Source organism: Oncorhynchus mykiss, chromosome 3, assembly GCF_057628025.1.
Source record: "Oncorhynchus mykiss isolate SJ-2025 chromosome 3, ASM5762802v1, whole genome shotgun sequence".
NCBI lineage: Eukaryota > Metazoa > Chordata > Actinopteri > Salmoniformes > Salmonidae > Oncorhynchus > Oncorhynchus mykiss.
The window spans coordinates 14,706,683-14,733,023 of record NC_143024.1 but is presented as its reverse complement, the minus strand read 5'-3'; the positions used below and the strand labels follow the sequence as shown (position 1 = coordinate 14,733,023).

General features: G+C 41.7%; 1 protein-coding gene across 3 annotated transcripts in view; it reads right to left on the bottom strand.

Moving 5' to 3' along the window:
• Positions 1–24,140, bottom strand: part of LOC149984402 (diacylglycerol O-acyltransferase 1-like) — a 41,270-nt gene extending 17,130 nt beyond the window's left edge. Inside the window, exons 1-6 of one of the 3 annotated variants that reach the window (XM_090221651.1) lie at positions 23,995–24,140; positions 12,857–12,944; positions 7,502–7,542; positions 6,825–6,910; positions 2,556–2,608; positions 2,200–2,305 (exon numbers count right to left, since the gene is read on the bottom strand). In XM_090221651.1, coding sequence (XP_090077777.1) covers positions 2,200–2,305; positions 2,556–2,608; positions 6,825–6,910; positions 7,502–7,542; positions 12,857–12,862 — 292 coding nt within the window. In that variant the 5' untranslated portion in view covers positions 12,863–12,944; positions 23,995–24,140. Of the gene's footprint in view, positions 1–2,199; positions 2,306–2,555; positions 2,609–6,824; positions 6,911–7,501; positions 7,543–12,856; positions 12,945–13,341; positions 13,791–23,994 lie in introns of those variants that run through there. The other 2 variants (XM_090221649.1, XM_090221655.1) reach the window with 2 other exon arrangements.
• Positions 24,141–26,341: the final 2,201 nt, after the last annotated feature.

Below are 26,341 nucleotides of genomic sequence, written 5' to 3'. Positions count from 1 at the left end.
AAACTAATAGTGAAGACACAGAGACACACTAACTAAACTAATAGTGAAGACACAGAGACACACTAACTAAACTAATAGTGAAGACACACAGAGACACACTAACTAAACTAATAGTGAAGACACACAGAGACACACTAACTAAACTAATAGTGAAGACACACAGAGACACACTAACTAAACTAATAGTGAAGACACAGAGACACACTAACTAAACTAATAGTGAAGACACACAGAGACACACTAACTAAACTAATAGTGAAGACACAGAGACACACTAACTAAACTAATAGTGAAGACACAGAGACACACTAACTAAACTAATAGTGAAGACACAGAGACACACTAACTAAACTAATAGTGAAGACACACAGAGACACACTAACTAAACTAATAGTGAAGACACAGAGACACACTAACTAAACTAATAGTGAAGACACAGAGACACACTAACTAAACTAATAGTGAAGACACAGAGACACACTAACTAAACTAATAGTGAAGACACACAGAGACACACTAACTAAACTAATAGTGAAGACACACAGAGACACACTAACTAAACTAATAGTGAAGACACACAGAGACACACTAACTAAACTAATAGTGAAGACACACAGAGACACACTAACTAAACTAATAGTGAAGACACAGAGACACACTAACTAAACTAATAGTGAAGACACACAGAGACACACTAACTAAACTAATAGTGAAGACACACAGAGACACACTAACTAAACTAATAGTGAAGACACACAGAGACACACTAACTAAACTAATAGTGAAGACACAGAGACACACTAACTAAACTAATAGTGAAGACACAGAGACACACTAACTAAACTAATAGTGAAGACACAGAGACACACTAACTAAACTAATAGTGAAGACACAGAGACACACTAACTAAACTAATAGTGAAGACACACAGAGACACACTAACTAAACTAATAGTGAAGACACACAGAGACACACTAACTAAACTAATAGTGAAGACACACAGAGACACACTAACTAAACTAATAGTGAAGACACAGAGACACACTAACTAAACTAATAGTGAAGACACAGAGACACACTAACTAAACTAATAGTGAAGACACACAGAGACACACTAACTAAACTAATAGTGAAGACACACAGAGACACACTAACTAAACTAATAGTGAAGACACAGAGACACACTAACTAAACTAATAGTGAAGACACACAGAGACACACTAACTAAACTAATAGTGAAGACACAGAGACACACTAACTAAACTAATAGTGAAGACACACAGAGACACACTAACTAAACTAATAGTGAAGACACACAGAGACACACTAACTAAACTAATAGTGAAGACACACAGAGACACACTAACTAAACTAATAGTGAAGACACACAGAGACACACTAACTAAACTAATAGTGAAGACACAGAGACACACTAACTAAACTAATAGTGAAGACACACAGAGACACACTAACTAAACTAATAGTGAAGACACACAGAGACACACTAACTAAACTAATAGTGAAGACACACAGAGACACACTAACTAAACTAATAGTGAAGACACAGAGACACACTAACTAAACTAATAGTGAAGACACATAGACACACTAACTAAACTAATAGTGAAGACACAGAGACACACTAACTAAACTAATAGTGAAGACACACAGAGACACACTAACTAAACTAATAGTGAAGACACAGAGACACACTAACTAAACTAATAGTGAAGACACACTAACTAAACTAATAGTGAAGACACACTAACTAAACTAATAGTGAAGACACACTAACTAAACTAATAGTGAAGACACAGAGACACACTAGATTCAGATACAGTTTTTTTCTGAAAAGCAGGATTTGCTATACAGATGTAGGATCTTAATTTGAGCCAGTTTGCTACTGCAGGGAAAAACATACTGCAGCAACAGGAAATGTAAATGATTATGTGGATTATAATTAAAGAAAAACTTCACTCAGAAACTCTCCTTTGTTATTTTTTTCAATCACCCACAGTTGATACAGTCCCAAAATGTTTTGCATGTCATCAGTCAAGTTTTCAAGATATTGGACTTTCAAGAAGCAACGTGTCACCGGCCAAATCATCATGGTGATGCAAAACGGAAAGTTCTCCTACAACAGGGCGATCAAATTAAGATCCTACATCTGTAGGCTGACGAGAACACATACAGCAGTACCTGGAGTAATGGACTTCACCATTAGTACGATAGTCACCGGGAAGCACAGTGTGACTGACAGGTTAATGGAATGAACCAGCAGCCCAACACGTTCACTGATGCAGCCCTGGAGGGACAGAAGACCTGCACGTTAAGGCATAGCCGCTGGAAGCAGAGGTGTGAGGGGGCTGCAGCAACCCCTGACAAATCACAATATATTTATAGACTTTAAATCATTAAATAAAAATCACAAAAGTAGTGCACTGGGCCTTTAATAGTCCTGTATCAGCCGACTGATATAGCCGTCTGCAGCGCAGGCAAAACTTTTTTTCTAACACTAATAGCAACACTGGTAAGTACATCAGAATGAAACTCACCACTGAGAGCCTTCGTTCTGTGTACAAAGCTGCCACAATAAACACGTTGGACACTGGAAGGAAAGACGAGACAAATGATGTCGGTTATCAAAGACATGTTACCAAACAAACACACGACAAGCATGGTGAGTTAACATATACATGATGATAAAATAAGACCTTATGTTGTTCCTCCCTACAGTACTGTGTGTGTGTGTGTGTGTGGGGGGGGGGGGGGGGTCCACCACTGCCCTGTTAAGATAAACCTGCTGTCACAGCATCAGCTTCTGGGACAAATGAGGCAGCACAAACACAGCATATGTGTTGCAAAGACCACCTGCTAATACCGCACTGTTACTGTCCTACTGCAGGACTGGCAGGGGAGCTCTGCAGTGGAGAGGAAACACACGCTTAGGCAAACACAAACACACACACACACGCATGAGAACGGACACAAACACACATGCGTATGCATGAGCATGCACACACGAACATGCGTGTATGCACACACAGAAAGAAATGAAAGGCTCAACTATTTTGAATCGTGGGATTATCTAACTAGCTGCAGGGCTGCCTCTCGCTCCAAACCATATCATGTGACCTGGTCTTTGGAATAATGTTTTTCTGCTGTGTTTTGAAGGATACATCATAGAATCAATTCTAAAGGCCTACAGTATTCAACATGTCAAAGGCCTGATGGAATAGGTTGAGGTGGACTTTTATGGAAACCAACCTTCAATAAAACAGAATAAAATACAGTAGGTGTCTGTCTCTAACGCCTTGGCAACTTCTGTGGAAACCAACCTTCAATAAAACAGAGAATAAAATACAATAGCGTTCTCTCTCTAACGCCTTGGCAACTTCTGTGGAAACCAACCTTCAATAAAACAGAGAATAAAATACAGTAGGTGTCTGTCTCTAACGCCTTGGCAACTTCTGTGGAAACCAACCTTCAATAAAACAGAGAATAAAATACAATAGCCTTCTCTCTCTAACGCCTTGGCAACTTCTGTGGAAACCAACCTTCAATAAAACAGAGAATAAAATACAGTAGGTGTCTGTCTCTAATGCCTTGGCACTATCTGTGCCTGGCTCACAATCAGAACAAGTGCTTGAGCTTAACTGATACTACAGCCAATAAAACAGACACTGGATCACGCCTCAATGACTACAAGTGTTAATAAAATAAATATGCTGCAATGCATAAAAAAACAGTGCCTTCTGAGGGCGTCTTTGTCTGCTATGGCCCAGTACTGTACTGTACAGGGAGTATCTTGTCCCATAGTCCTTCTCTCTGTACTGTACAGTACAGGGAGTATCTTGTCCCATAGTCCTTCTCTCAGTACTGTACTGTATAGGGAGTATCTTGTCCCATAGTCCTTCTCTCTGTACTGTACAGTACAGGGAGTATCTTGTCCCATAGTCCTTCTCTCTGTACTGTACAGTATCTTATCTGTATCTTGTCCCATAGTCCTTCTCTCTGTACTGTACAGTATCTTATCTTATCTGTATCTTGTCCCATAGTCCTTCTCTCTGTACTGTACAGTACAGGGAGTATCTTGTCCCATAGTCCTTCTCTCTGTACTGTACAGTACAGGGAGTATCTTGTCCCATAGTCCTTCTCTCTGTACTGTACAGTATCTTATCTGTATCTTGTCCCATAGTCCTTCTCTCTGTACTGTACAGTATCTTATCTTATCTGTATCTTGTCCCATAGTCCTTCTCTCTTTACTGTACAGTACAGGGAGTATCTTGTCCCATAGTCCTTCTCTCTGTACTGTACAGTATCTTATCTGTATCTTGTCCCATAGTCCTTCTCTCTGTACTGTACAGTATCTTATCTTATCTGTATCTTGTCCCATAGTCCTTCTCTCTGTACTGTACAGTATCTTATCTGTATCTTGTCCCATAGTCCTTCTCTCTGTACTGTACAGTATCTTATCTTATCTGTATCTTGTCCCATAGTCCTTCTCTCTGTACTGTACAGTATCTTATCTTATCTGTATCTTGTCCCATAGTCCTTCTCTCTGTACTGTACAGTATCTTATCTTATCTGTATCTTGTCCCATAGTCCTTCTCTCTGTACTGTACAGTATCTTATCTTATCTGTATCTTGTCCCATAGTCCTTCTCTCTGTACTGTACAGTACAGGGAGTATCTTGTCCCATAGTCCTTCTCTCTGTACTGTACAGTATCTTATCTTATCTGTATCTTGTCCCATAGTCCTTCTCTCTGTACTGTACAGTACAGGGAGTATCTTGTCCCATAGTCCTTCTCTCTGTACTGTACAGTATCTTATCTTATCTGTATCTTGTCCCATAGTCCTTCTCTCTGTACTGTACAGTACAGGGAGTATCTTGTCCCATAGTCCTTCTCTCTGTACTGTACAGTATCTTATCTTATCTGTATCTTGTCCCATAGTCCTTCTCTCTGTACTGTACTGTATAGGGAGTATCTTGTCCCATAGTCCTTCTCTCTGTACTGTACAGTACAGGGAGTATCTTGTCCCATAGTCCTTCTCTCTGTACTGTACTGTATAGGGAGTATCTTGTCCCATAGTCCTTCTCTCTGTACTGTACAGTACAGGGAGTATCTTGTCCCATAGTCCTTCTCTCTGTACTGTACAGTACAGGGAGTATCTTGTCCCATAGTCCTTCTCTCAGTACTGTACAGTACAGGGAGTATCTTGTCCCATAGTCCTTCTCTCTGTACTGTACTGTATAGGGAGTATCTTGTCCCATAGTCCTTCTCTCTGTACTGTACTGTATAGGGAGTCCCTTGTCCCATAGTCCTTCTCTCTGTACTGTACTGTATAGGGAGTATCTTGTCCCATAGTCCTTCTCTCTGTACTGTACTGTATAGGGAGTATCTTGTCCCATAGTCCTTCTCTCTGTACTGTACAGTATAGGGAGTCCCCCCCTATCCACATCGATGGAACAGTAGTGGAGAGGGTAGCAAGTGTTAGTTCCTCGGCATACACATCACAGACAAACTGAATTGGTCCACTCACACAGACAGCATCGTGAAGAAGGCGCAGCAGCGCCTCTTCAACCTCAGGAGGCTGAAGAAATTCGGCTTGTCACCAAAAGCACTCACAAACTTCTACAGATGCACAATCGAGAGCATCCTGGCGGGCTGTATCACCGCCTGGTATGGCAACTGCACCGCCCTCAACCCTAAGGCTCTCCAGAGGGTAGTGAGGTCTGCACAACGCATCACCGGGGGCAAACTACCTGCCCTCCAGGACACCTACACCACCCGATGTCACAGGAAGGCCATAAAGATCATCAAGGACATCAACCACCCGAGCCACTGCCTGTTCACCCCGCTATCATCCAGAAGGCGAGGTCAGTACAGGTGCATCAAAGCTGGGACCGAGAGACTGAAAAACAGTTTCTATCTCAAGGCCATCAGACTGTTAAACAGCCACCACTAACATTGAGTGGCTGCTGCCAACACACTGACACTGACTCAACTCCAGCCACTTTAATAATGGGAATTGATGGGAAATTATGTAAATATATCACTAGCCACTTTAAACAATGCTACCTTATATAATGTTACTTACCCTACATTATTCATCTCATATGCATACGTATATACTGTACTCTATATCATCGACTGTATCCTTATGTAATACATGTATCACTAGCCACTTTAAACTATGCCACTTTGTTTACATACTCATCTCATTTGTACATACTGTACTCGATACCATCTACTGTATCTTGCCTATGCTGTACCATCACTCATTCATATATCCTTATGTACATATTCTTTATCCCCTTACACTGTGTACAAGACAGTAGTTTTGGAATTGTTAGTTAGATTACTTGTTATTACTGCATTGTCGGAACTAGAAGCACAAGCATTTCGCTACACTCGCATTAACATCTGCTAACCATGTGTATGTGACAAATACAATTTGATTTGATTTGTCCCATAGTCCTTCTCTCAGTACTGTATAGGGAGTCCCTTGTCCCATAGTCCTTTTCTCAGTACTGTATAGGGAGTCCCTTGTCCCATAGTCCTTCTCTCAGTACTGTAGGCCCATAACATTGGCCAGGGGGATGGTCCTCAGGAGAAGGCTGCAACAGGACAGCCTGTAATGACTTGTGTGTAGGGGAGTGATAGTGTGTAAGGTGTGTAAGGGGGAGTGATCAAGTGTGTAGGGTCTGGGGAATGATAGTGATAGTGTGTTGGGAGAGTGATCTAGTGCGTACGGGGAGTGAGGGGTAATATCCAGAAGGGCCCTAAATGACATGCTAGAGCAGAGTAAAGTCCTCATACCGATAACAAGGCACGCTGCAGGCATGTTGTAGGGGTCCTTTATGAATAGAGAAACCACTTGTATTGGGTCCACTAGAATGCCATACCTAGAAGAACAGAACACTGTGGTTAGACACTCACAGCTCAGCTGAATCAAACCACAGTCTGATTTGATATCTCCTGTGTTTTTGTTCTACCTTGTTATATTTAGTATTACATTGTTATTTATTATTGCATTGTTGGGATTAGAGCTTCCAATAAAGACATTGCACTGTACTTGTGCATGTGACATTAAAACTGAACTTGAAATATTTCAGCCTTTCAGTTATCAGAATGCTGCGAGTGTAAGTGATGCAGCATGTTTGAGTGAATCAGGCACAGAACCTCCTATCTTACTTTACAGTAATACATGACAATGTACCCTCCTTGCACGTCTTGACCACAGTATGCCTTTAGTAAGCAATCCCTGGCAGCTCCCTATAGGCTGTTATTGTGCTGGGCATCTGTGGACAGTCAGGAGGCATTGCGCTTGCAGTAGCGTATAGGACAGCATATGGTCTTAGCAGTGAAGGGGCCCTATATTCCATTCTCTGAAAACGGGGCCTTTACTTCGAACAGTCAAATGACAGCCATAAGACTACACTCTCCTTTCCCCCCTCTTCTCTTATGGCAAGCTCCTCATAACATTCTGTACTTACTTCAAAAGGTTTTCCAAGAACAGACGGGCATTGCTTAAGACCTACAACAAAAGAGGGCTTGTAAATTCATTGCATCCTTGCAAATACAGTTTGTTTCACTTGGTAGAAGCATACATTCACCATATGATTAAATTACAGTGTCTCTTCTCCACTGTAGTTTCAAGTTGTATTAGTTGTATATACGTGATACACATGGTATATATCGTCAAATGAAATGCTTACTTGCAGGTTCCTTTTTGACAACGCAACAATAAGAAATAATAACAATTAAGAATACAAACAAAGTAAATGTCTCAGTAGAGTAAAATGTTAAGCATAATAATACAGGAAGGCACAATTTATAGTTCAATATCTACACATGTTTTGGGGAAGGGGGGATTGGGGGAGAGTGTGGGGGAAAAGTGTTTAAATGATGAGGTATTTAGCCATCATAATGAGAGTGTTACGCGGGGTGGAGCAGGTGAACCCAAGTGCAGACTCAGACGAGGAGACAGGAATAAGGTAACCAAGGTATTTATTGAAAAGCGGGGAGAGCGGAGAGAAAAGCAGCGTCCGACTGGGGAAAACAGGCAACACAGGATAACAAGATCTATGCAGGAACAAACGGCTTGAAATGCAGACTGACTGAGCAGAGGCTACGATCTGGCAGCATGGAAGTGGCAGGGCTGAGTATTTGTAGAGTTCTGATTATGGAACATGTTGCAGCTGGTGGGGATCTGCTCTGACTCCAGCACACCTGTCTCCACTCCCACAATCAGATACACCAACATCAGAGAGGGAGAGAACACTGGGGGAGTGGCGGCAGGTTAGGGAGACACAGGATGAGAAGTAGACAAGGGCAGATGTAACAAAGAGTCTGGTAGCAGCAGTTGTGATGTGTGTGGATGAGTTTACATGTATATCTGTGTAGGTGTGAGTGAGTGCATGTGTACTAAGGTGCAGTATTTATTTTCCATTGTAGATGCATCTAACTCCATTAGAGAACCGGAGAAAACTCCATAAGAGAACCGGAGGAAACTCCATTAGAGAACCGGAGGAAACTCCATTAGAGAACCGGAGGAAACTCCATTAGAGAACCGGAGGAAACTCCATAAGAGAACCGGAGGAAACTCCATTAGAGAACCGGAGGAAACGCCATTAGAGAACCGGAGGGAACTCCATTAGAGAACCGGAGGGAACTCCATTAGAGAACCGGAGGGAACTCCATAAGAGAACCGGAGGGAACTCCATAAGAGAACCGGAGGAAACTCCATTAGAGAACCGGAGGAAACTACATTAGAGAACCGGAGGAAACTCCATAAGAGAACCGGAGGAAACTCCATTAGAGAACCGGAGGGAACTCCATAAGAGAACCGGAGGAAACTCCATTAGAGAACCGGAGGGAACTCCATAAGAGAACCGGAGGGAACTCCATAAGAGAACCGGAGGGAACTCCATTAGAGAACCGGAGGAAACTCCATTAGAGAACCGGAGGGAACTCCATAAGATAACCGGAGGAAACTCCATTAGACAACCGGAGGAAACTCCATTAGAGAACCGGAGGAAACTCCATAAGAGAACCGGAGGAAACTCCATAAGAGAACCGGAGGAAACTCCATAAGAGAACCGGAGGAAACTCCATAAGAGAACCGGAGGGAACTCCATAAGAGAACCGGAGGAAACTCCATAAGAGAACTGGAGGAAACTCCATTAGTGAACCGGAGGAAACTCCATATCAAGGGGACCAAAGGCCCCGCAATATACCTCAGTAAACCCTTAATGAGCGGTAGACTGTAACACGTTACACTATACCTCAGTAAACCCTTTAAGGGCAGTAGACTGTAACATTTTACACTATACCTCAGTAAACCCTTTAAGGGCAGTAGACTGTAACATTTTACACTATACCTCAGGAAATCCTTTACGGGCAGTGTGGTTTAGTTAATTTCTATGCACTAAACAGGGTGAAGGACGTCAGAGAAGGTTGTTAAATTTATTGCACATTGTGCAGTGATGGGCATCTAAAAAGTCCACATAGGTAGCTAAAACGAAGGATTAAATTGAAACTTCAGCTGGAGAAAACTCCAACTCGGTTGCTGAGGTGAACGATTAAATTGAAGCCTTAGTGGGGATGGAAACTCCATCAGTAGCTCGTTGCTATGAGCTGAATGACACAGTTGCTAGGGTGAAAACTGTGGTTGAAGCTGGAGGAATTGTTGCATTTTCATTGTCGATTTCGTTGCACTTGCCTATGAATCACATTATTATGAACAGTACTGACGTCAAACGGAAGAACCAAGGACACGGGTGGTTCCTAATGTTGTGAGATTCTCGCTAGTGTTTACAGAACAACTGGTTCTGAGAGATTAGGATCAGGACCTGCAGTTGTAACAGTAAGCAACTGTAACAAAATGGATGACTGCAGTGCAGCCGTTATTATGAGCACATGTTGCAATGATTGCTAAGGCATACTAATATTAAAGTGTGTATACTTATTTATAATGTATGTAGTTCTGTCTAAAGTATGGCATCTTTAAAGCTATTGTTTTATTTGTATTTTTATTTGTATTTTTTTGTTCTAGTTGAGTATATTATTTATATTGCTTTGTGTTGTCTTGTCTGTGTGTGTGTGTAAAACTTAATAAACAGAGTTAAAACACAATAAAAAATGTATGTAGTTCTGTACCTGTCTATTTTTTTTAAAAATGTTAATAAAAATGTCTATTAATGTAATGTATTGTCATTTGATGTAGTCCTGTCCTTCAGCTGTAATGGTCTATTAATGTCATGTTTGATGTGGACCACAGGAAGGGTAGCTGCACCTTTGGCTCTAGCTAATGGAGATCCTAATAAACACCAAATACAGTAGTGTTTCTGGAACTCATCTTGACAGCTAAAAGATTACGTGTTTGCAAGTCAAGATAATCACTCTCTTGATTTTTAGGTCTGTCTTGTGATTCTCCCCCTCCCTCGTTGAACATTTTCCATTTTGGATTGGAATATCTTATTATGGAATACAAAGACTTCTCCACGTTCAATGGGAATTTGAGAAGAAGTTCAAAGAATGAACAAAGTACTGTGATGACAAAATGATCTTGTTTCAGAGAGTGGATTATCAACAGTTTTAGAAATGTGAATTTATTCTCCACGGCTTTGATGAAGGGGACTAAGCTGGCGTTGCTCTAGATTGGACGTGAATTCAGATCAACAAACTAGCTGTTACAGAATGATTACTTTAGATAGAATCTCAATACCAGATTTCCCCACAATAGTTACACATCTGAATGTCAGAATGGTACCACCATGTTTCCCTTAGCATCATCAAACCATCCTTGAACTCCAACATCTCTCTCTAAAGAGTAAAACAATGGTTTATGTGGTTGTATTGAGACTCACTGAGAGCTAGAGGAATGGGAATGTCCTGCTGTTTCCCATCGTCTCACACACTGACTTCAAAGCCAAACTGAATTAGCAAAACACAAGGTTATTAACAAAGTGATTAGCTAACTATATAGCTAAGCGTTACGTGTCCCACTTTAGGATTGGACAGAATAGTCTAGTCCAGTAAGTGCCGCGGCACAAGTGCAATGTACCTCTACTGTCTTGCGTCTAGTAAATTAAGCCAAAAGGAATCTTACAGAATATCAGATTATTACATGAAAGCAGGATGACCTTGGCCTCACTTCAATCCACATCACCTCCTTTAGCAGCAAAATCATTAAAAGACAAAAGAATATGATTTATGATTTTGTCTCACTTTCACTGTAATCTTGCTTAAATAAAAGAACAGGAACACAGAGTAGCCTCGGGCTAGATATATAATCCTCTTGAGGTGTTCTGAATAAGTGTCTGGTGTCTTTAAACACTGTGGTTTCAGGCCCAGCGTGGGATGAATATGCCTTCTGGTGAGACCTGGGGGCACACACCCACCACCGCACAGTGATGCTCTCTGATCGACTCCTCTTGTCGGAGGTAAGCCAGTTAAGAACTAATTCTTATTTACAATGACGGCCTACACCGGCCAAACCCGGACGGCGCTGGGCCAAAGGTGCGCCTACCCTACGGGACTCCCAATCACGGCCGGTTGCGATACACCGGCCAAACACGGACAACGCGGAGCCAATTGTGAGCCTGCCCTTTGGGACTCCCAATCACGGCCGGTTGTGATACAGCCTGGATTCAAACCAGGGTGTCTGTAGTGACGCCTCTAGCCTTAGGCCGCTGCGCCACTCGAGAGCCCCTATGTTTTAAAGGCTACAGTCACTTCAGACACCCTGGTCTAAGCCCTGTTTAAGATGGGGGGGTGGGGGTAGTGTTCTACTAAGCTATATGGAATTGTTTTCAGAAGGTCATACCAAGGATAATTTTTTTATTTGATTTAGAATTTTAAGACCCATTGAGGTATAAAAATAAAAGAATAAAAAATATTTGATGAAAAATGTTATTTTGCCTTACTGTGTCACGCCCTGACCGTAGATTGCTTCGTCTGTTTCTATATTTTGTTTGGTCAGGGTGTGGTGTGGGTGGGCATTCTATGTTTGTATGTCTAGGTTTTGTATTTCTATGTTTTGGTCGGGTATGGTTCTCAATCAGGGACATCTGTCTTTCGTTGTCTCTGATTGAGAACCATACTTAGGTAGCCTGTTTTCCCACTGTTAGTTGTGGGTGGTTATTTTCTGTTTAGTGTTTGTTGCACCCTGTCAGAACTGTTTAGGCTATTATTTTTGTTATTTTGTATTCAGTGTTCAGTCAGAATAAATAATATGAACATGTACCACGCTGCACCTTGGTCTTCACCTTCTTCTAATGAAAGTTGTTACATACTTCAATTTGCCCATACAAACACATTTAATAACAGATTCACTACATGGAACAACAGATAGTCCCCCCAAAGAATCTAAAGGAAGTTTGTTCTGAAGTGTCTGTCCTATATCTGAGAGGTATACTGTAAACGATATATATATATTTTTTTTATATGTATAGCCCCTTATTTTTGGCACTAAACAGTCTAAGTCCTGTCTAAACCGGGGGTCTACTAAGCCATATGGAATTGTTTTAAGAATGTCATACCATGGATCATTTTTCTATTTGATTTAGAATTTTAAGACCCCTTGAAGTATCAAAAATGTTATTTTTTTACAAAATTATTAGATGAATAATTTTAATTTTGCCTTACTTCTATTAGCCCATACAAACGCACTGTATAACATATTCACTACATGGAACAACATAGTCCCCCCCAAAAAAATGATTAGGTATTAAGATGTAGCCTAAGATGTAGCCTAAGATTGTGGTGTTTACACTGACCTGAGTGTTGTTGAGCAGACTGGAGAATTAACTGAGACTCTCAGTATGACGTTGCAGAAGAAAACTTACCAGCATGACAACACACCAGTTGAGGACTCCTCTGTAGTTTCTATAACCACTGGCAGAGCTCAACAGGGACTCCTGCAACCTGTGGCAACTGAGGCATGGAGAGACATGGGATAGTTTGAATACGTGCACACTCATTTACTGTACTGTACTACAGCTATAGTTAACTGATCTGAAATACCCTTCCCAAATGACGTCCGCAACACACCACCGACTTCCCTTCGAGATTTGTAAAAAAATAAAACGTTTTAAATGTACCCCTTTTTATCCTCAATTTGACATATAGCCTATTGGACCAGCATGGGTGACATATAGACAATGCGAAATGGTTAAAATTACATTATTCATTCTACGCCATTATAAATAACTGTTCCTAAGGGAAGATTGCACAAGTGGGTGAAGTAATAAATAGTCGTGATCTGTTTTTTCCTGGCATAAATTCACCCCACTATAACGACACGTCTGGGTTTTGTTAGTTAACGCCTCACCTCTGTCTATCACTAGGAACATTTATTCGTTTCTTCCTTTCTTTTGACGTGGTAGAAGGCAAATCGGACACGTTTCGCTTAGTTACAATGTTGCCGCTGTCACTGCGGCCGTTAACACTTTCATCAACTTCTGACCGCCCATTCACTTGTTTCAAAGGAACAAATTTTCCAGTGGATATAGTGGCTCTTCTTTTGCGGATAAGGGCCCCTGTTTCTTCCATGATATCGCCGATCTTCAGAGCTCTAGATTCATTTGACGTCTAGCCTACTTTGCAGGCAGCTATAACACATGCCCACTATTGCCAAACATCACACTGTCATAGAGAGCAAGAGGAAGTTGGGATTGCAAAACGCGATATGTCAATAACTGTATGAATACTGTAGTTGTAGTGGACAGCAGACAACAGTTCCGTATTGACTGTATGCGTAAGAATGTGGCGTGGTGGAACAGAACCGTGGAGGAGTGGCGAGTCTGACGACACTGGTTGGACTGCTGCCAGTTATGAAGGTGAGGGCTATATTAAGTTAGGAACAGATCGCAATTTAATGGAGGGAGGGGTGGTCCAAAATAGGAGAGGTTTGTTAAACTTTTTTTGTGTTGCTTTGGGGAGTTTTTATTCGGCACAGGGGAGGCTAGTATGTTTTCTTTCCTGGTTAACGTTCACACTTTTGTAGGTTTTACTATATGTCTTCCATATAGCCAAATGTCCTCATCTGCTTGCATGCGCCTGTCCTATATCAAGGTGCTTTCTTACTTCCCTTATGTGCTATAGGCTTTTCAGTTTTCCATGTGCTTACTTTTGCTATACAGGTCAGTATAGTCTACACTCTAAACATTAGGGGTTCAACAAGGATTCTTCTAAGATCCTCAAAGTTCTTTGAAGAACCTTAGGGTTCTTGACACTGAAAATGGCCCCCAAAAGGTTCTTCCAAGAACCCCATAAGAGGTGGGGTTCATCGAGGAACCTCCTTAGTTGGTGGGGGTTCTTGCAGGAACCTAACTGGCCAACTGAAACATTTGGATTTGAAAGGACAGCAGGTACAGACACTTAACTGAAAAATGTAAAGATTTAAGGTAAGTTTGTTCATTGTATGATCTAAATTGATATTGTTTTATGATGATACCATTATCTTTTCATATTTGTGCAAATCTTTCGAAAACAGAAAATGGACACAATTCAATGGATATCAACACAGAGGTAAGAATATGTATGCTATAAGAATATGTTGAAGGCTAGCTGTTTATGATGCAGATGACTGAACTGCTCATGTTTGTGTCTGTAGGTATACAGACAAGGAGGCATACAAAGGTATGTCTATTGGTATGTTATGCAGATCACATTTACCATCTGTAACGGTTGTTGTCTGGGGAAGGAGAGGAGGACCAAGGTGCAGCGTGGTAACTGTTCATATTATTTAATGAAATATACAACACTAGACAAAACAACAAACACGACAAACAAACAGTCCTGAAATGTGAACCAAAAACACTAAACAGGAAACAACCACCCACAAAAAACAATGGAAAACAGGCTACCTAAATATGGCTCTCAATCAGGGACAACGATTGAGAGCTGCCTCTGATTGAGAACCATACCAGGCCAAACACAGAAATAGAAAATCATAGACAAAGTAACATAGACAACCCACCCAACTCACGCCCTGACCATACTAAAACAAAAGACAAAGCAAAGGAACTAAGGTCAGAACGTGACACCATCCTCCTCCCTTACGTCTTCAATGAATATCCCATATAAAGGTCTCTACATTATGGACACGGTATGTGTATGAAAACCATTATCAAAGCACTTTTTTTCATTCACAAAAAGTTATGAATACTGTCATGTGCATGTTTTGTTATTCATCTGTATCAGGGATCCCATACTGGGGGTAGGCACAATGCCGTTGGTGGTACGCCAAATAAAAATGGGATTCACATTTTAAAAATAAATAATAAATAAAAAAAATGTCTTCACATTTCCTAACAGTACATTAATATTTTCCAGTGGGGATATACATCTGGGTGAGGTTTTTCTCTCGCCTGAGTAACCTGGTTTCACTGCCAATAATAAAATTAAACCTTCTAGTGTTCAGCGAAATAACAACACAATGTCAAATACAGGTAGCCTAGAAAAATAATTAACATTCAATCACATTAACCGTTATTCTCTCGCGGGGATTCCACTAACGGTCCGTATGTAGCCAAGTATAGCTGCTGCTCATGTTGGTATCTGTACTGATGGTGCAAAAGCCATGACAGGGAGACATAGTGGAGTGATAACGCATGTGTAAGCAGTTGCTCCCAACGCCACCTGGGTACACTGCAGCATCCACCGAGAGGCTCTTCCTGCCAAGGGAATGCCTGACAGCTTGAAAGACGTTTTGGACACTACAGTGAAAATGGTTAACTTTGTTAAAGAAAGGCCCCTGAACTCTCGTGCATTTTCTGCACTATGCAAAGATATGGGCAGCGACCATGTAACGCTTTTACAACATACAGAAGTGCGCTGGTTATCAAGGGGCAAAGTATTGACAAGTTTTTTTAAATTGAGAGACAAGCTTAAAGTTTTCTTTACTGACATCATTTTCACTTATCTGACCGCTTGTATGATGATACGTTTCTCACACGACTGGCCTATTTGGGTGATGTTTTTTCTCACCTGAATGATCTGAATCTAAGATTACAGGGACTGTCCCCAACTATATTCAATGTGTGGGACAAAATTGAGGCTATGACTAAGAAGTTAGCTCTTCTCTGTCTGCTTTAACAAGGACAACACACAGGTCTTTCCATCATTGTATGATTTTGTGTGTGCAAATGAACTCAAGTTTACGGACAATGTCAAATGTGATATAGCGAAGCACCTGAGTGAGCTGGGTGCACAATTACGGAGGTACTTACCCGAAATGTATGACACAAACAACTGAATTCGTTATCCTTTTCATGCTCTGCCTCCAGTCCACTTACCATATCTGAACAAGAGAGCCTCATCGAAATTACAACAAGCGGTTCTGTGAAAATGTAATTTACTCCGAAGCCACTGCCAGATTCTCTCATGTGAGCCTGCTGGTTAGGAGAGAGAGAGAGAGCCTTGTCCTAGGCCACTGTTGACAGAGGCCTTTTTCATTGTAGTAAAACTAAAGTTAGAGGACAAAGAGTATGCCTATAGTGAAAAGCCTCCAAGGGGAATTTAAAATAGAGTGTATTCTACAATGTAGAAAATAGTAAAAATAAAGAAAAACCCTGGAAGGAGTAGGTGTGTCCAAACCTTTGACTGGTACTGTAAGTTTTAATATTGTAGTGGAAGATGAGAAGAACGTTGGCACACCAAATGCAGGCTACTGTGCAACTCCCTATTCAGGGAGGATGCAATTTTGGAACATTTGTTTTTAATCACTATTATTTATCATTATTGTGTATCATTGTTATTATTGTAAGCCTATTTATTAATCAAAACCCGTAAAAATAAAAAATAAAAGTTTTGTTTAATGCTGTTGAGATATTTTCATTGGCTAAATTACATTCCATCTGTCTTTTTAACTGTGTGCTCCATATTTAGATGAAGATGGGTTATAAGTAGGTCTGTTGTAAAATACCTAACATTAGACTATTGCTGTCATTTGTTGGCTACTGTAGACACTTACCTTTGTTGGTAATTGCTGCAATAAAGCCTGTTCAAAACTTTTTTTATTTCATTCTGTTGAGCCAATTTTCTTTGGCCAAATTAAGCCAATGTTCTTGTTATAACAATTCATTTCTCCAAATCACTCAGCCTTCAAGAAAAATCTAATGAATATCAATATTCAGGTGGTTTATGCCTACTAGTTGAAGATCCTTGACATTATCTTACTTATGGACAAAATATGTGTTTATGAGTTGTGAGTCCCCCTACCATCTCTGTCTAGCATGTACACAATACTAAAATGTCAAACATTATACTTGATTCCTGGAGCATTTAATATCCAATTCTTATCTGTATGACCTATCAAAACTGTCCATGAATGGTTGCAAAAATACATGCCTCATATAATTCATTTTCAAAGATAAAAGTAAGCATAAAGCCTTCAGGTGAAGCTTTCGGGTGCATTCCTCTGCCCAAGAGTTGCTGACTCATGCCAGATCTTACAAATAGGTATTTTATGTAGGCTATCAGCTAACCACCTCATATGTTATAGCAATCTGTCAGTCGATGACACATTCGATGACGTGGTACACACCCATTGGTTGATGCATGCCTTGTCTGAGCAGGGGAGCGCGACCAGAATGAAGGGAGGGTTTGGTTACCGATTGTAAAATGAAGGAGGCTTATATATTTCAAAATTAACTACGGGTTCAAAGACCAATCACAGAGGGAATAAAAAACTAAACACGTCATTCGTTAATAAGTAGACTACATTTTTTCAACTCAATTTACAGATAACATTAAGTTGTGTTTAGCTTTCAAACTGTGATTGGTCCCTGAAACCTAAGAGGCCATTTTGAAAGATAACCATGAAGGAGGATTGTGTTTCTTTCTGTAGAGATTATTAACCAAAGGGCCGAAACGAGTTGGCTTTACCTTTAGCAGTAAAGAAGAAGCACTTTTATTAACTTCTACTGTTCTCCGAGAGTTGCTGAGTTTTCTCTTCAGGAGTTTGTCAGGCAACAGTTAATTGCAGTGGGCTAAATCAACAGTTCCAGATGTAATTGTCAATCAACTGAATCGATTATCTTTTATCAGCCCTTTCTACTGGCAAGAGTAATGAGTTAGGAATGAATTACCTTGAATATACTAGCCCTACTTTTAATATGTAGCCTACATGGAACAATTGTACCCTCTCACAGTACGCCTGGCTAATGGTGCTCATGGTGACAGTTTGGGCTTCCATAGCTCTGGTCCACCGCGCTAGTGTAGGAAGGTGAACGGGGACAAACGCCCTGGACAAGAGCTAGACTTGTCTCCTCATCAGAGCAGACTCTACAAGACCTAATGTTATTCTTATTGTGTATGCCTCATCAACTGCAGATGTGTTGTAATAGCTATTAGATATGCCCATGCATGTCCAACCTACATCACAGTGGAGGCTGCTGAGGGCAGGACGGCTCACAATAATGGAATGGAATGGAGCGAATAGGATGGCATCAAACACATGGAAACCATTTTTTGATGTGTTTGATACCATTCCACTGATTCCACTCCAGCCATTAACCATGAGGCCGTCCTCCCCAATTAAGGTGCCACCAACCTCCTGTGCTACATACGTGTGTTAGTGGAAAAGACAGACAGAGAATAAAATGCAGTTTCCTCACTTGACATGATCATGTATTCAATCCATTGATTTGATTGAAATTGACACTGTAACCTTTTAGAAGAGGTGAGTCAGACCGGTTAGCACCATTGCATGCAGCCCTTTCAACCTCCCTGTATGAAGAAGTTATTTTTGATATAGCGGGGCATTTAACATTTAGAGAATAAGAGGTTTTTCAATCAATTATTCAGTTTCTTTCAGTATTCAACAGCAGAGACGGATTTACAAGCTTCTGTCTGGTCCGAGTGTCATGAACAACAGTTGATGTGACCACAACATTTTGTGTTGCTCCCTTCTGTCTGGTTCGAGTGTCATGAACAACAGTTGATGTGACCACAACATTTTGTGTTGCTCCCTTCTGTCTGGTCCGAGTGTCATGAACAACAGTTGATGTGACCACAACATTTTGTGTTGCTCCCTTCTGTCTGGTTCGAGTGTCATGAACAACAGTTGATGTGACCACAACATTTTGTGTTGTTCCCTTCTGTCTGGTCCGAGTGTCATGAACAACAGTTGATGTGACCACAACATTTTGTGTTGCTCCCTTCTGTCTGGTCCGAGTGTCATGAACAACAGTTGATGTGACCACAACATTTTGTGTTGCTCCCTTCTGTCTGGTCCGAGTGTCATGAACAACAGTTGATGTGACCACAACATTTTGTGCTGTTCCCTTCTGTCTGGTCCGAGTGTCATGAACAACAGTTGATGTGACCACAACATTTTGTGTTGTTCCCTTCTGTCTGGTCCGAGAGTCATGAACAACAGTTGCTCCCTTTCCCCATCTGTCAGTAGAATTCCACATGTCGTCTTGGCCTGCTGCCGTTTTCTTCAAGAACGGGCAAAATAGATTCATTCAGTATTTTACAATTGAAAGTGGGTTGTTTTTTATTCTTTGCTGCGCTTAAGCTGCACCTCTCTTGCATCGAAGGCGGTGTGTCTGTCAAACAGTGTAGGCACTAGGCACTGTGCCTGGGGTTGTGTTTACAAGGTGGCAAGGACAGTGTTGAAGTATGGGGTGCGGTGAGAGTTTGTCCTTGGGGTTGTAATGAAGTTGTTGGGGGGAAATTACTCATTCTAACACAGGAGAAAGACACAGGGTCCTTAATCAAGAAGATGCCACATTTATTCAGAATCATTAGCTGACCAAAAGCTAGTTTATCTCAGTAGAGATGCCGGCAGACTGATATAGGCATCACAAGTGGCATGGTGTCAGCACTTCCACAGTTCAGTCAAGGACTCCTCTGCTCTGCTACACTATATTCTCAAACAGGCAGGCAGGGCAGACAGAGAGAGGGGCAACCTGGGAAACCTGCTTTGTGTAGCAAGCTCATATAGAGCTGTGTCTTATCCAATGCAGCTCAGAAAGACCCTTCAGAAGAAAGTATGAGTGGTGCTCTCCCTCCCACCTGATTACATCATCTGTTTATGCAATAGATCTCTTACTTCATCAGAATATTGCTTAATCTAAATGTTTTGTTGATCTAATTAGTAGTTGTTGACTGAGTTTGAAAATACATGCACTGATTTAGCTGTTCCACTATTATAGTTGGCTGTTTGACTGTCTTAGTATTATAGATGGCTGTCTGGTTGACTGAGTTGACCAATAGATGGCTGTTTGACTGTCTTAGTATTATAGATGGCTGTCTGGTTGACTGAGTTGACCTATAGCTGGCTGTTTGACTGTCTTAGTATTATAGGTGGCTGTCTGGTTGATTGTCTGAGTTGACCTATAGTTGGCTGTTTGACTGTCTTAGTATTATAGATGGCTGTCTGGTTGACTGAGTTGACCAATAGATGGCTGTTTGACTGTCTTAGTATTATAGATGGCTGGCTGGTTGACTGAGTTGACCAATAGATGGCTGTTTGACTGTCTTAGTATTATAGATGGCTGTCTGGTTGACTGTCTGAGTTGACCTATAGCTGACTAGTTGACTGTTTTAGTATTATAAATAGCTGGCTAGTGGACTGCCTTAGTTGCCAGCGTCTTTCATTCTGTGTGGCGAATAACACTTCTGTTTCATCATGGTCATGTGCTATGGTACAGTACACCTGTGACTGTCTGGGCAAATTATTTTTCTCTTCAGGGCAGTTTATTCCGTCTGAGGAGGTTCCACTCAGCAAAGTGGTCAGACAAATGAGAATGCAACAGCCAATTTTCTGCCTCCTAAAATAGGGCAAGTTCCAAAACATTTCAAAGGGCACACTCACTGGCAATGGTCTTTGTATCTCAAGCAGACCGTATTTGATGTTCTGCCCTGAGGAAATATCTTCTATTCCTTTATGTGCTGTCTCCTCTAATGATGTTGTTTGACCGGACCATCCACACTGTAGTAAAGCTGACTGTTTGGCCAGACAGAATGAGGTGGGGACTGGGGAACTATCCACACTATAGTAAAACTGACTGTTTGGCCAGACAGAATGAGATGGGGACTGGGGAACTATCCACACTATAGTAAAACTGACTGTTTGGCCAGACAGAATGAGATGGGGACTGGGGAACTATTCACACTATAGTAAAGCTGACTGTTTGGCCAGACAGAATGAGATGGGGACTGGGGAACTATCCACACTATAGTAAAGCTGACTGTTTGGCCAGACAGAATGAGATGGGGACTGGGGAACTATCCACACTATAGTAAAGCTGACTGTTTGGCCAGACAGAATGAGATGAGGACTGGGGAACTATCCACACTATAGTAAAGCTGACTGTTTGGCCAGACAGAATGAGATGGGGACTGGGGAACTATCCACACTATAGTAAAGCTGACTGTTTGGCCAGACAGAATGAGATGGGGACTGGGGAACTATCCACACTATAGTAAAGCTGACTGTTTGGCCAGACAGAATGAGGTGGGGACTAGGGAACTATCCACACTATAGTAAAGCTGACTGTTTGGCCAGACAGAATGAGGTGGGGACTAGGGAACTATCCACACTATAGTAAAGCTGACTGTTTGGCCAGACAGAATGAGATGGGGACTGGGGAACTATCCACACTGTAGTAAAGCTGACTGTTTGGCCAGACAGAATGAGATGGGGACTGGGGAACTATCCACACTATAGTAAAGCTGACTGTTTGGCCAGACAGAATGAGATGGGGACTGGGGAACTATCCACACTATAGTAAAGCTGACTGTTTGGCCAGACAGAATGGGTTGGAGACTGGGGAAACATCAACACTACAGTAAAGCTGATTGTTTGGCCAGACAGAATGGGTTGGGGACTGGGGAAACATCAACACCACAGTAAAGCTGATTGTTTGGCCAGACAGAATGGGTTGGGGACTGGGGAAACATCAACACCACAGTAAAGCTGATTGTTTGGCCAGACAGAATGAGATGGGGACTGGGGAAACATCAACACTACAGTAAAGCTGACTGTTTGGCCAGACAGAATGAGATGGGGACTGGGGAACCATCAACACTACAGTAAAGCTGATTGTAGGCCTACAGTATATGCTGGGTTTATAACATAGAGTTGTCCGAGCCTTATACTAGGAATTTACTTTGAGGAGTTGCTGAAGTAACTCAGTTCAAGTCAGCAAAGCAAGTACAATGAAAGTGGCTCACTGAAGGAATCTTTCAGATCTAACCTGATCTGGGGCAGGCTAACTCAGTGCTAACTCCATTATCTGGATTGGAGTGGCTGCAGTTCTGGATAATCTGGATCCTGACTTGCCATATTTACTGATTCTGAGATTTCTGTGCATGAGCAGTATTTTTTATTTTTGTTGTTGTAGCTGCTGCCCAGTTTTGTTCTGCTCAGTGCTCCTACTGCTCTGCTGACGCTTCCCCTCGTTGACATGGAGGAGGAAACTTCATGTTGTACACTAAAGACATGTTCAAACTATGCATTCCATGTCTCAATCACAATTTCATGTTCTTTTTTCAGGAGGGGTGTTACATAGCTACATGTGGCTATGTTGTACACAAAAGACATGATGACATATTCGTTAAAAAAAACGTGTCTATAGTAACAGTATATTTAGGAAAGCATATCAAACACAAGCAAGACACATCCAGGCAGTTTTTCCCCCAGCAACCCTCACTACGATATGGCAGCATAATAACTACGAAGGTTATTGTCGCAAATAGTAGTCAGCCTAAAGCAGTAGTTCACAAACAACATAAGTAACAATAGCGCGCCGGGCAATGCAAAACGAACTCACCCATTGGCTGACTGGTTACTGGTCCGGAGACACATTCTCAGGCTGTTATTATAATACAATAAGGACAGCACGGCTAAACTTGTTTTATTTTGATTTCGGCACAAATGAAACAGTGGCACTGACATGCCCATGGATTGTTGTTTCAGCATGTCTGAATGAAGAGTTCGACCAGCCACGTGTGACATGCAGGCGCAGATATAAGCCTGCTGGAGTTAGCGGCAGGTGGAGCAGAAATATCTACTGTCATAGTTCGGAGGAAGCCTGAGCTGGAATGTGAAGCTAAATGAGGCTGAGTAGATCTAGCTTGATTCTCACTCTACCCCTCGGGTCACAGTCTTTGACCAAATGTATTTTCACGTTTCATCTCCAGCAGACCAGTAGTGTCTGAATAAACCTCCCTTAGCGTTTGCTCACCCATGGCGCTTCGATATTTGCAACCCAACACACACTTTAATGTACAGTGCACTCGAACAAAGTTTTCAAACTGGATCCATTCTAAACTCTTCGACAACAAATTCAAGTGTGTCCCTAACGACAATAACGTTGTTGTAACGTCCTGTAACCAGTGTATGTCCATTGAGAATTCATTCAGTTTTCACCAATAAACAAGTTCTCTTCCCACCATTTCTTTCTGTTTATATGGGTGAAGAGTAAGGCAAGCATTCTCATAATCAAGGCATTTTCCTTCCATTTTCCAGCACAAGTCATTGAGAAATGAATTAGCAGAATAAATACGTTTCAGCAATTATATTGCACTCTTTATCCAATGAACAGTGTGTAAACAATTGTAATGATCAGTCATTCTTGTTCAAAAGCTACTTTGAAGTATTTTTCCTGTCAATTCCATGTAATTCCTCCTAATAATAATTGTTCATATTTAGCTGTTCTGTTCATACTCCTTTCACTTATGGATAGAAGTAAACTCCACTTGTTAAGCTTTTAAATCTGGAGCTAAATCACGATGGAAACTATTACTTGGAATGATCACCTTAAACTTAACTGTTGCAGAGATGGTACATTGGACACACTAATAATCAATGTAGGTTAAAAGAGGTGTCTTCTAGGCCTATAAGATCAGTACAATGCATTAATGACATGTATTTACATAACCAACATCAATGAGAAACTGGCCAGGATTAGAATGCTATTTATTTCTTGTTGCTGTTCATTAAGAAATTCAAGGCTTTATTGCATACCTGTTAATTAAGCAACTAGAATGAATTCGCTGGAAGGATTTGTTCCACTCTTTTTTCCCCCTCTGTCTTTTGCGTGGAGGACTTGTGCTGTTTGTGCAAGATTAGTTTAAGTGTCTCCTTTCTTCTGTCTGTCCTCCTTTAGATAGTGTCTGGAGACCTAACAAAAGGAGGGGAGGGCTGCTGTGGAGTTAATAAAGTCATACCCCCAAAAAACTGGGTGCGTTCCATTGGTTCCAAAAGTAGGGGAGGGCTTTATTTTGTCATAAACACAGAAGCTACGTTTATTTAAAGTTAGAACGTTCTACTCTGAGTGTACAAAACATTAAGAACACCTGCTCTTTCCATGACATAGACTGACCAGGTGAATCCAGGTGAAAGCTGTGATCCCTTATCGATGTCACTTGTTAAATACACTTCAATAAGTGTAGATGAAGGGGAGGAGACCAGTTAAAGAAGGATTTTTAAGCCTTGAGACAATTGAGACATGGATTGTGTATGTGTGACATTCAGAGGGTGAATGGGCAAGACAAAATATTGGTGTCAGGCGCACCGGTTTGAGTCAAGAACTGCAACGCTACTGTTTTTTTCATGCTCAACAGTTTCCCCTGTGTATCAAGAATGGCCCACCACCCAAAGGACATCCAGCCAACTTGACACAACTGTGGGAAGCATTGGAGTCAACATGGGTCAGCATCCCTGTGGAACGCTTTCAACACCTTGTAGAGTCCATGCCCATACAAATTGAGGGCTGTTCAGAGGGCAAAAGGGAGGGGGTGCAACTCAATATTAGGAAGGTGTTCCTAATGTTTTGTACTCTCAGTGTATAGAGTTCTATAGAGTGGATCTTTCTCATTTAAAAGTCATGAATAAAGTTAGACCTATTCTCTTGTGACAGTGTGCAAGTGAGATTTGGTTGAAATATACATTTTTTTCTGTGTGTCCTTTCCCTTTGCTGGGTAGTAATATATAATGCATATGGCCCTTCCTGAGAATGTGGATTATCTTACAGAGAAAGTGCCAAATTCAGCGTAAAAAAGCAGGGAGTGCTGACAGTGATGCTGCAGAAACTACAGGGAGGCAGCACACAGAGACACTGCAGGAACTCTCTCTCTCTCTCTCTCTCTCTCTCTTACTCCTTCCCATCTCCTCTCTCTCTTTCTCTCTCTCTACGTCTGTCTGTCTCTCTCCTTCGCTCTCTCTCTCTGTCTTGCTCTCCTCCTCCTCACTGTGATGAAGATGCATGGCCCATCTCAGGACTGGGCTGCGCTGCCACAGCACAATAGATTGAGGCAGAATCGTTCAAAGCCTTAAGAATCCACTTCCCAAGACCCCTGATTCAGAGACAGACACAGATGGAGAAGATAGATAGAGGAGGAGAGCGAGAGGGAAGAGGAGAGAGAGGGGGAGAAGGAGAGAAACAGAGAGCGAGGGAGAGAGAAAGAGAGAGAGGAGACAGAGATTCATCATGTTGTGGGAACCTGACTGAGAGGTCCAGTGTGTCCAGCAGGTGGGGATGTTGAGTGTTGAATCTCAGCCAAGTTTCTCTCTGGCGCCCGGCCTCAGCCAGTAATGTAACAACAATGGCATAACCTGCCTGTCTGCATCCAGGGCTTTTAAATCTAAACATAACCTGACAGTCTGTAGATTGAATTTGAAGGGCTCATTTCCAACTAGAGGAGAGTATTTTTTACAAGGTTAACAGCAATAAAGAGGAGAGAAAAACCACTGCTGCTGTTTGCAGGGATCAATATTTCCCCCTCCACTCAAGTGGTGCGAGGATCTGCCTCCCAGAGTTAAACCCTTAACAGCAGCAACAGGGAGAAACACAAAAACACTCATTTCAGCGCCTCAGTGCATTTCAGGCGTTTCGCTCATTTCACCCACTCCTTAAACAGCATGGATTTCATGTGTTTGACTGTTTCCAGTAGTTTTCCTCTGCGTTGTCACAGGGAGCCGAGGGAGGCCCTCTTAGAGCCATTTTACAGAGGGCAGCTACTGAGCTACCTCGGGTAATAAATAAGACATGTCCCCTGGTAATTATGTGCATGCCTAATTTTGCATAACTTCCATTTTCCCTTAGCATCTGGGGCCTCGCGAGGCTGTAGGGGTGTCCACGGGGGTGCCAGGGGAGTTCAGACGCCTGTACGGGTCGTTAGTAGGGGACTGGGAGGGGCCGGCACAACCCTTTAACACCCTGATGAGGGTCGATTGAGACCAAAACATTGGTTAAAAAGATCATTTACATTTTATTGAAGAAGCATCAATATGTTCGTGTGCTGAAGTTATTTTTATTGAGTACACTTTTTCTCTTTGTTCACCCAAATGACACATTGGTTTCCTTACTCTG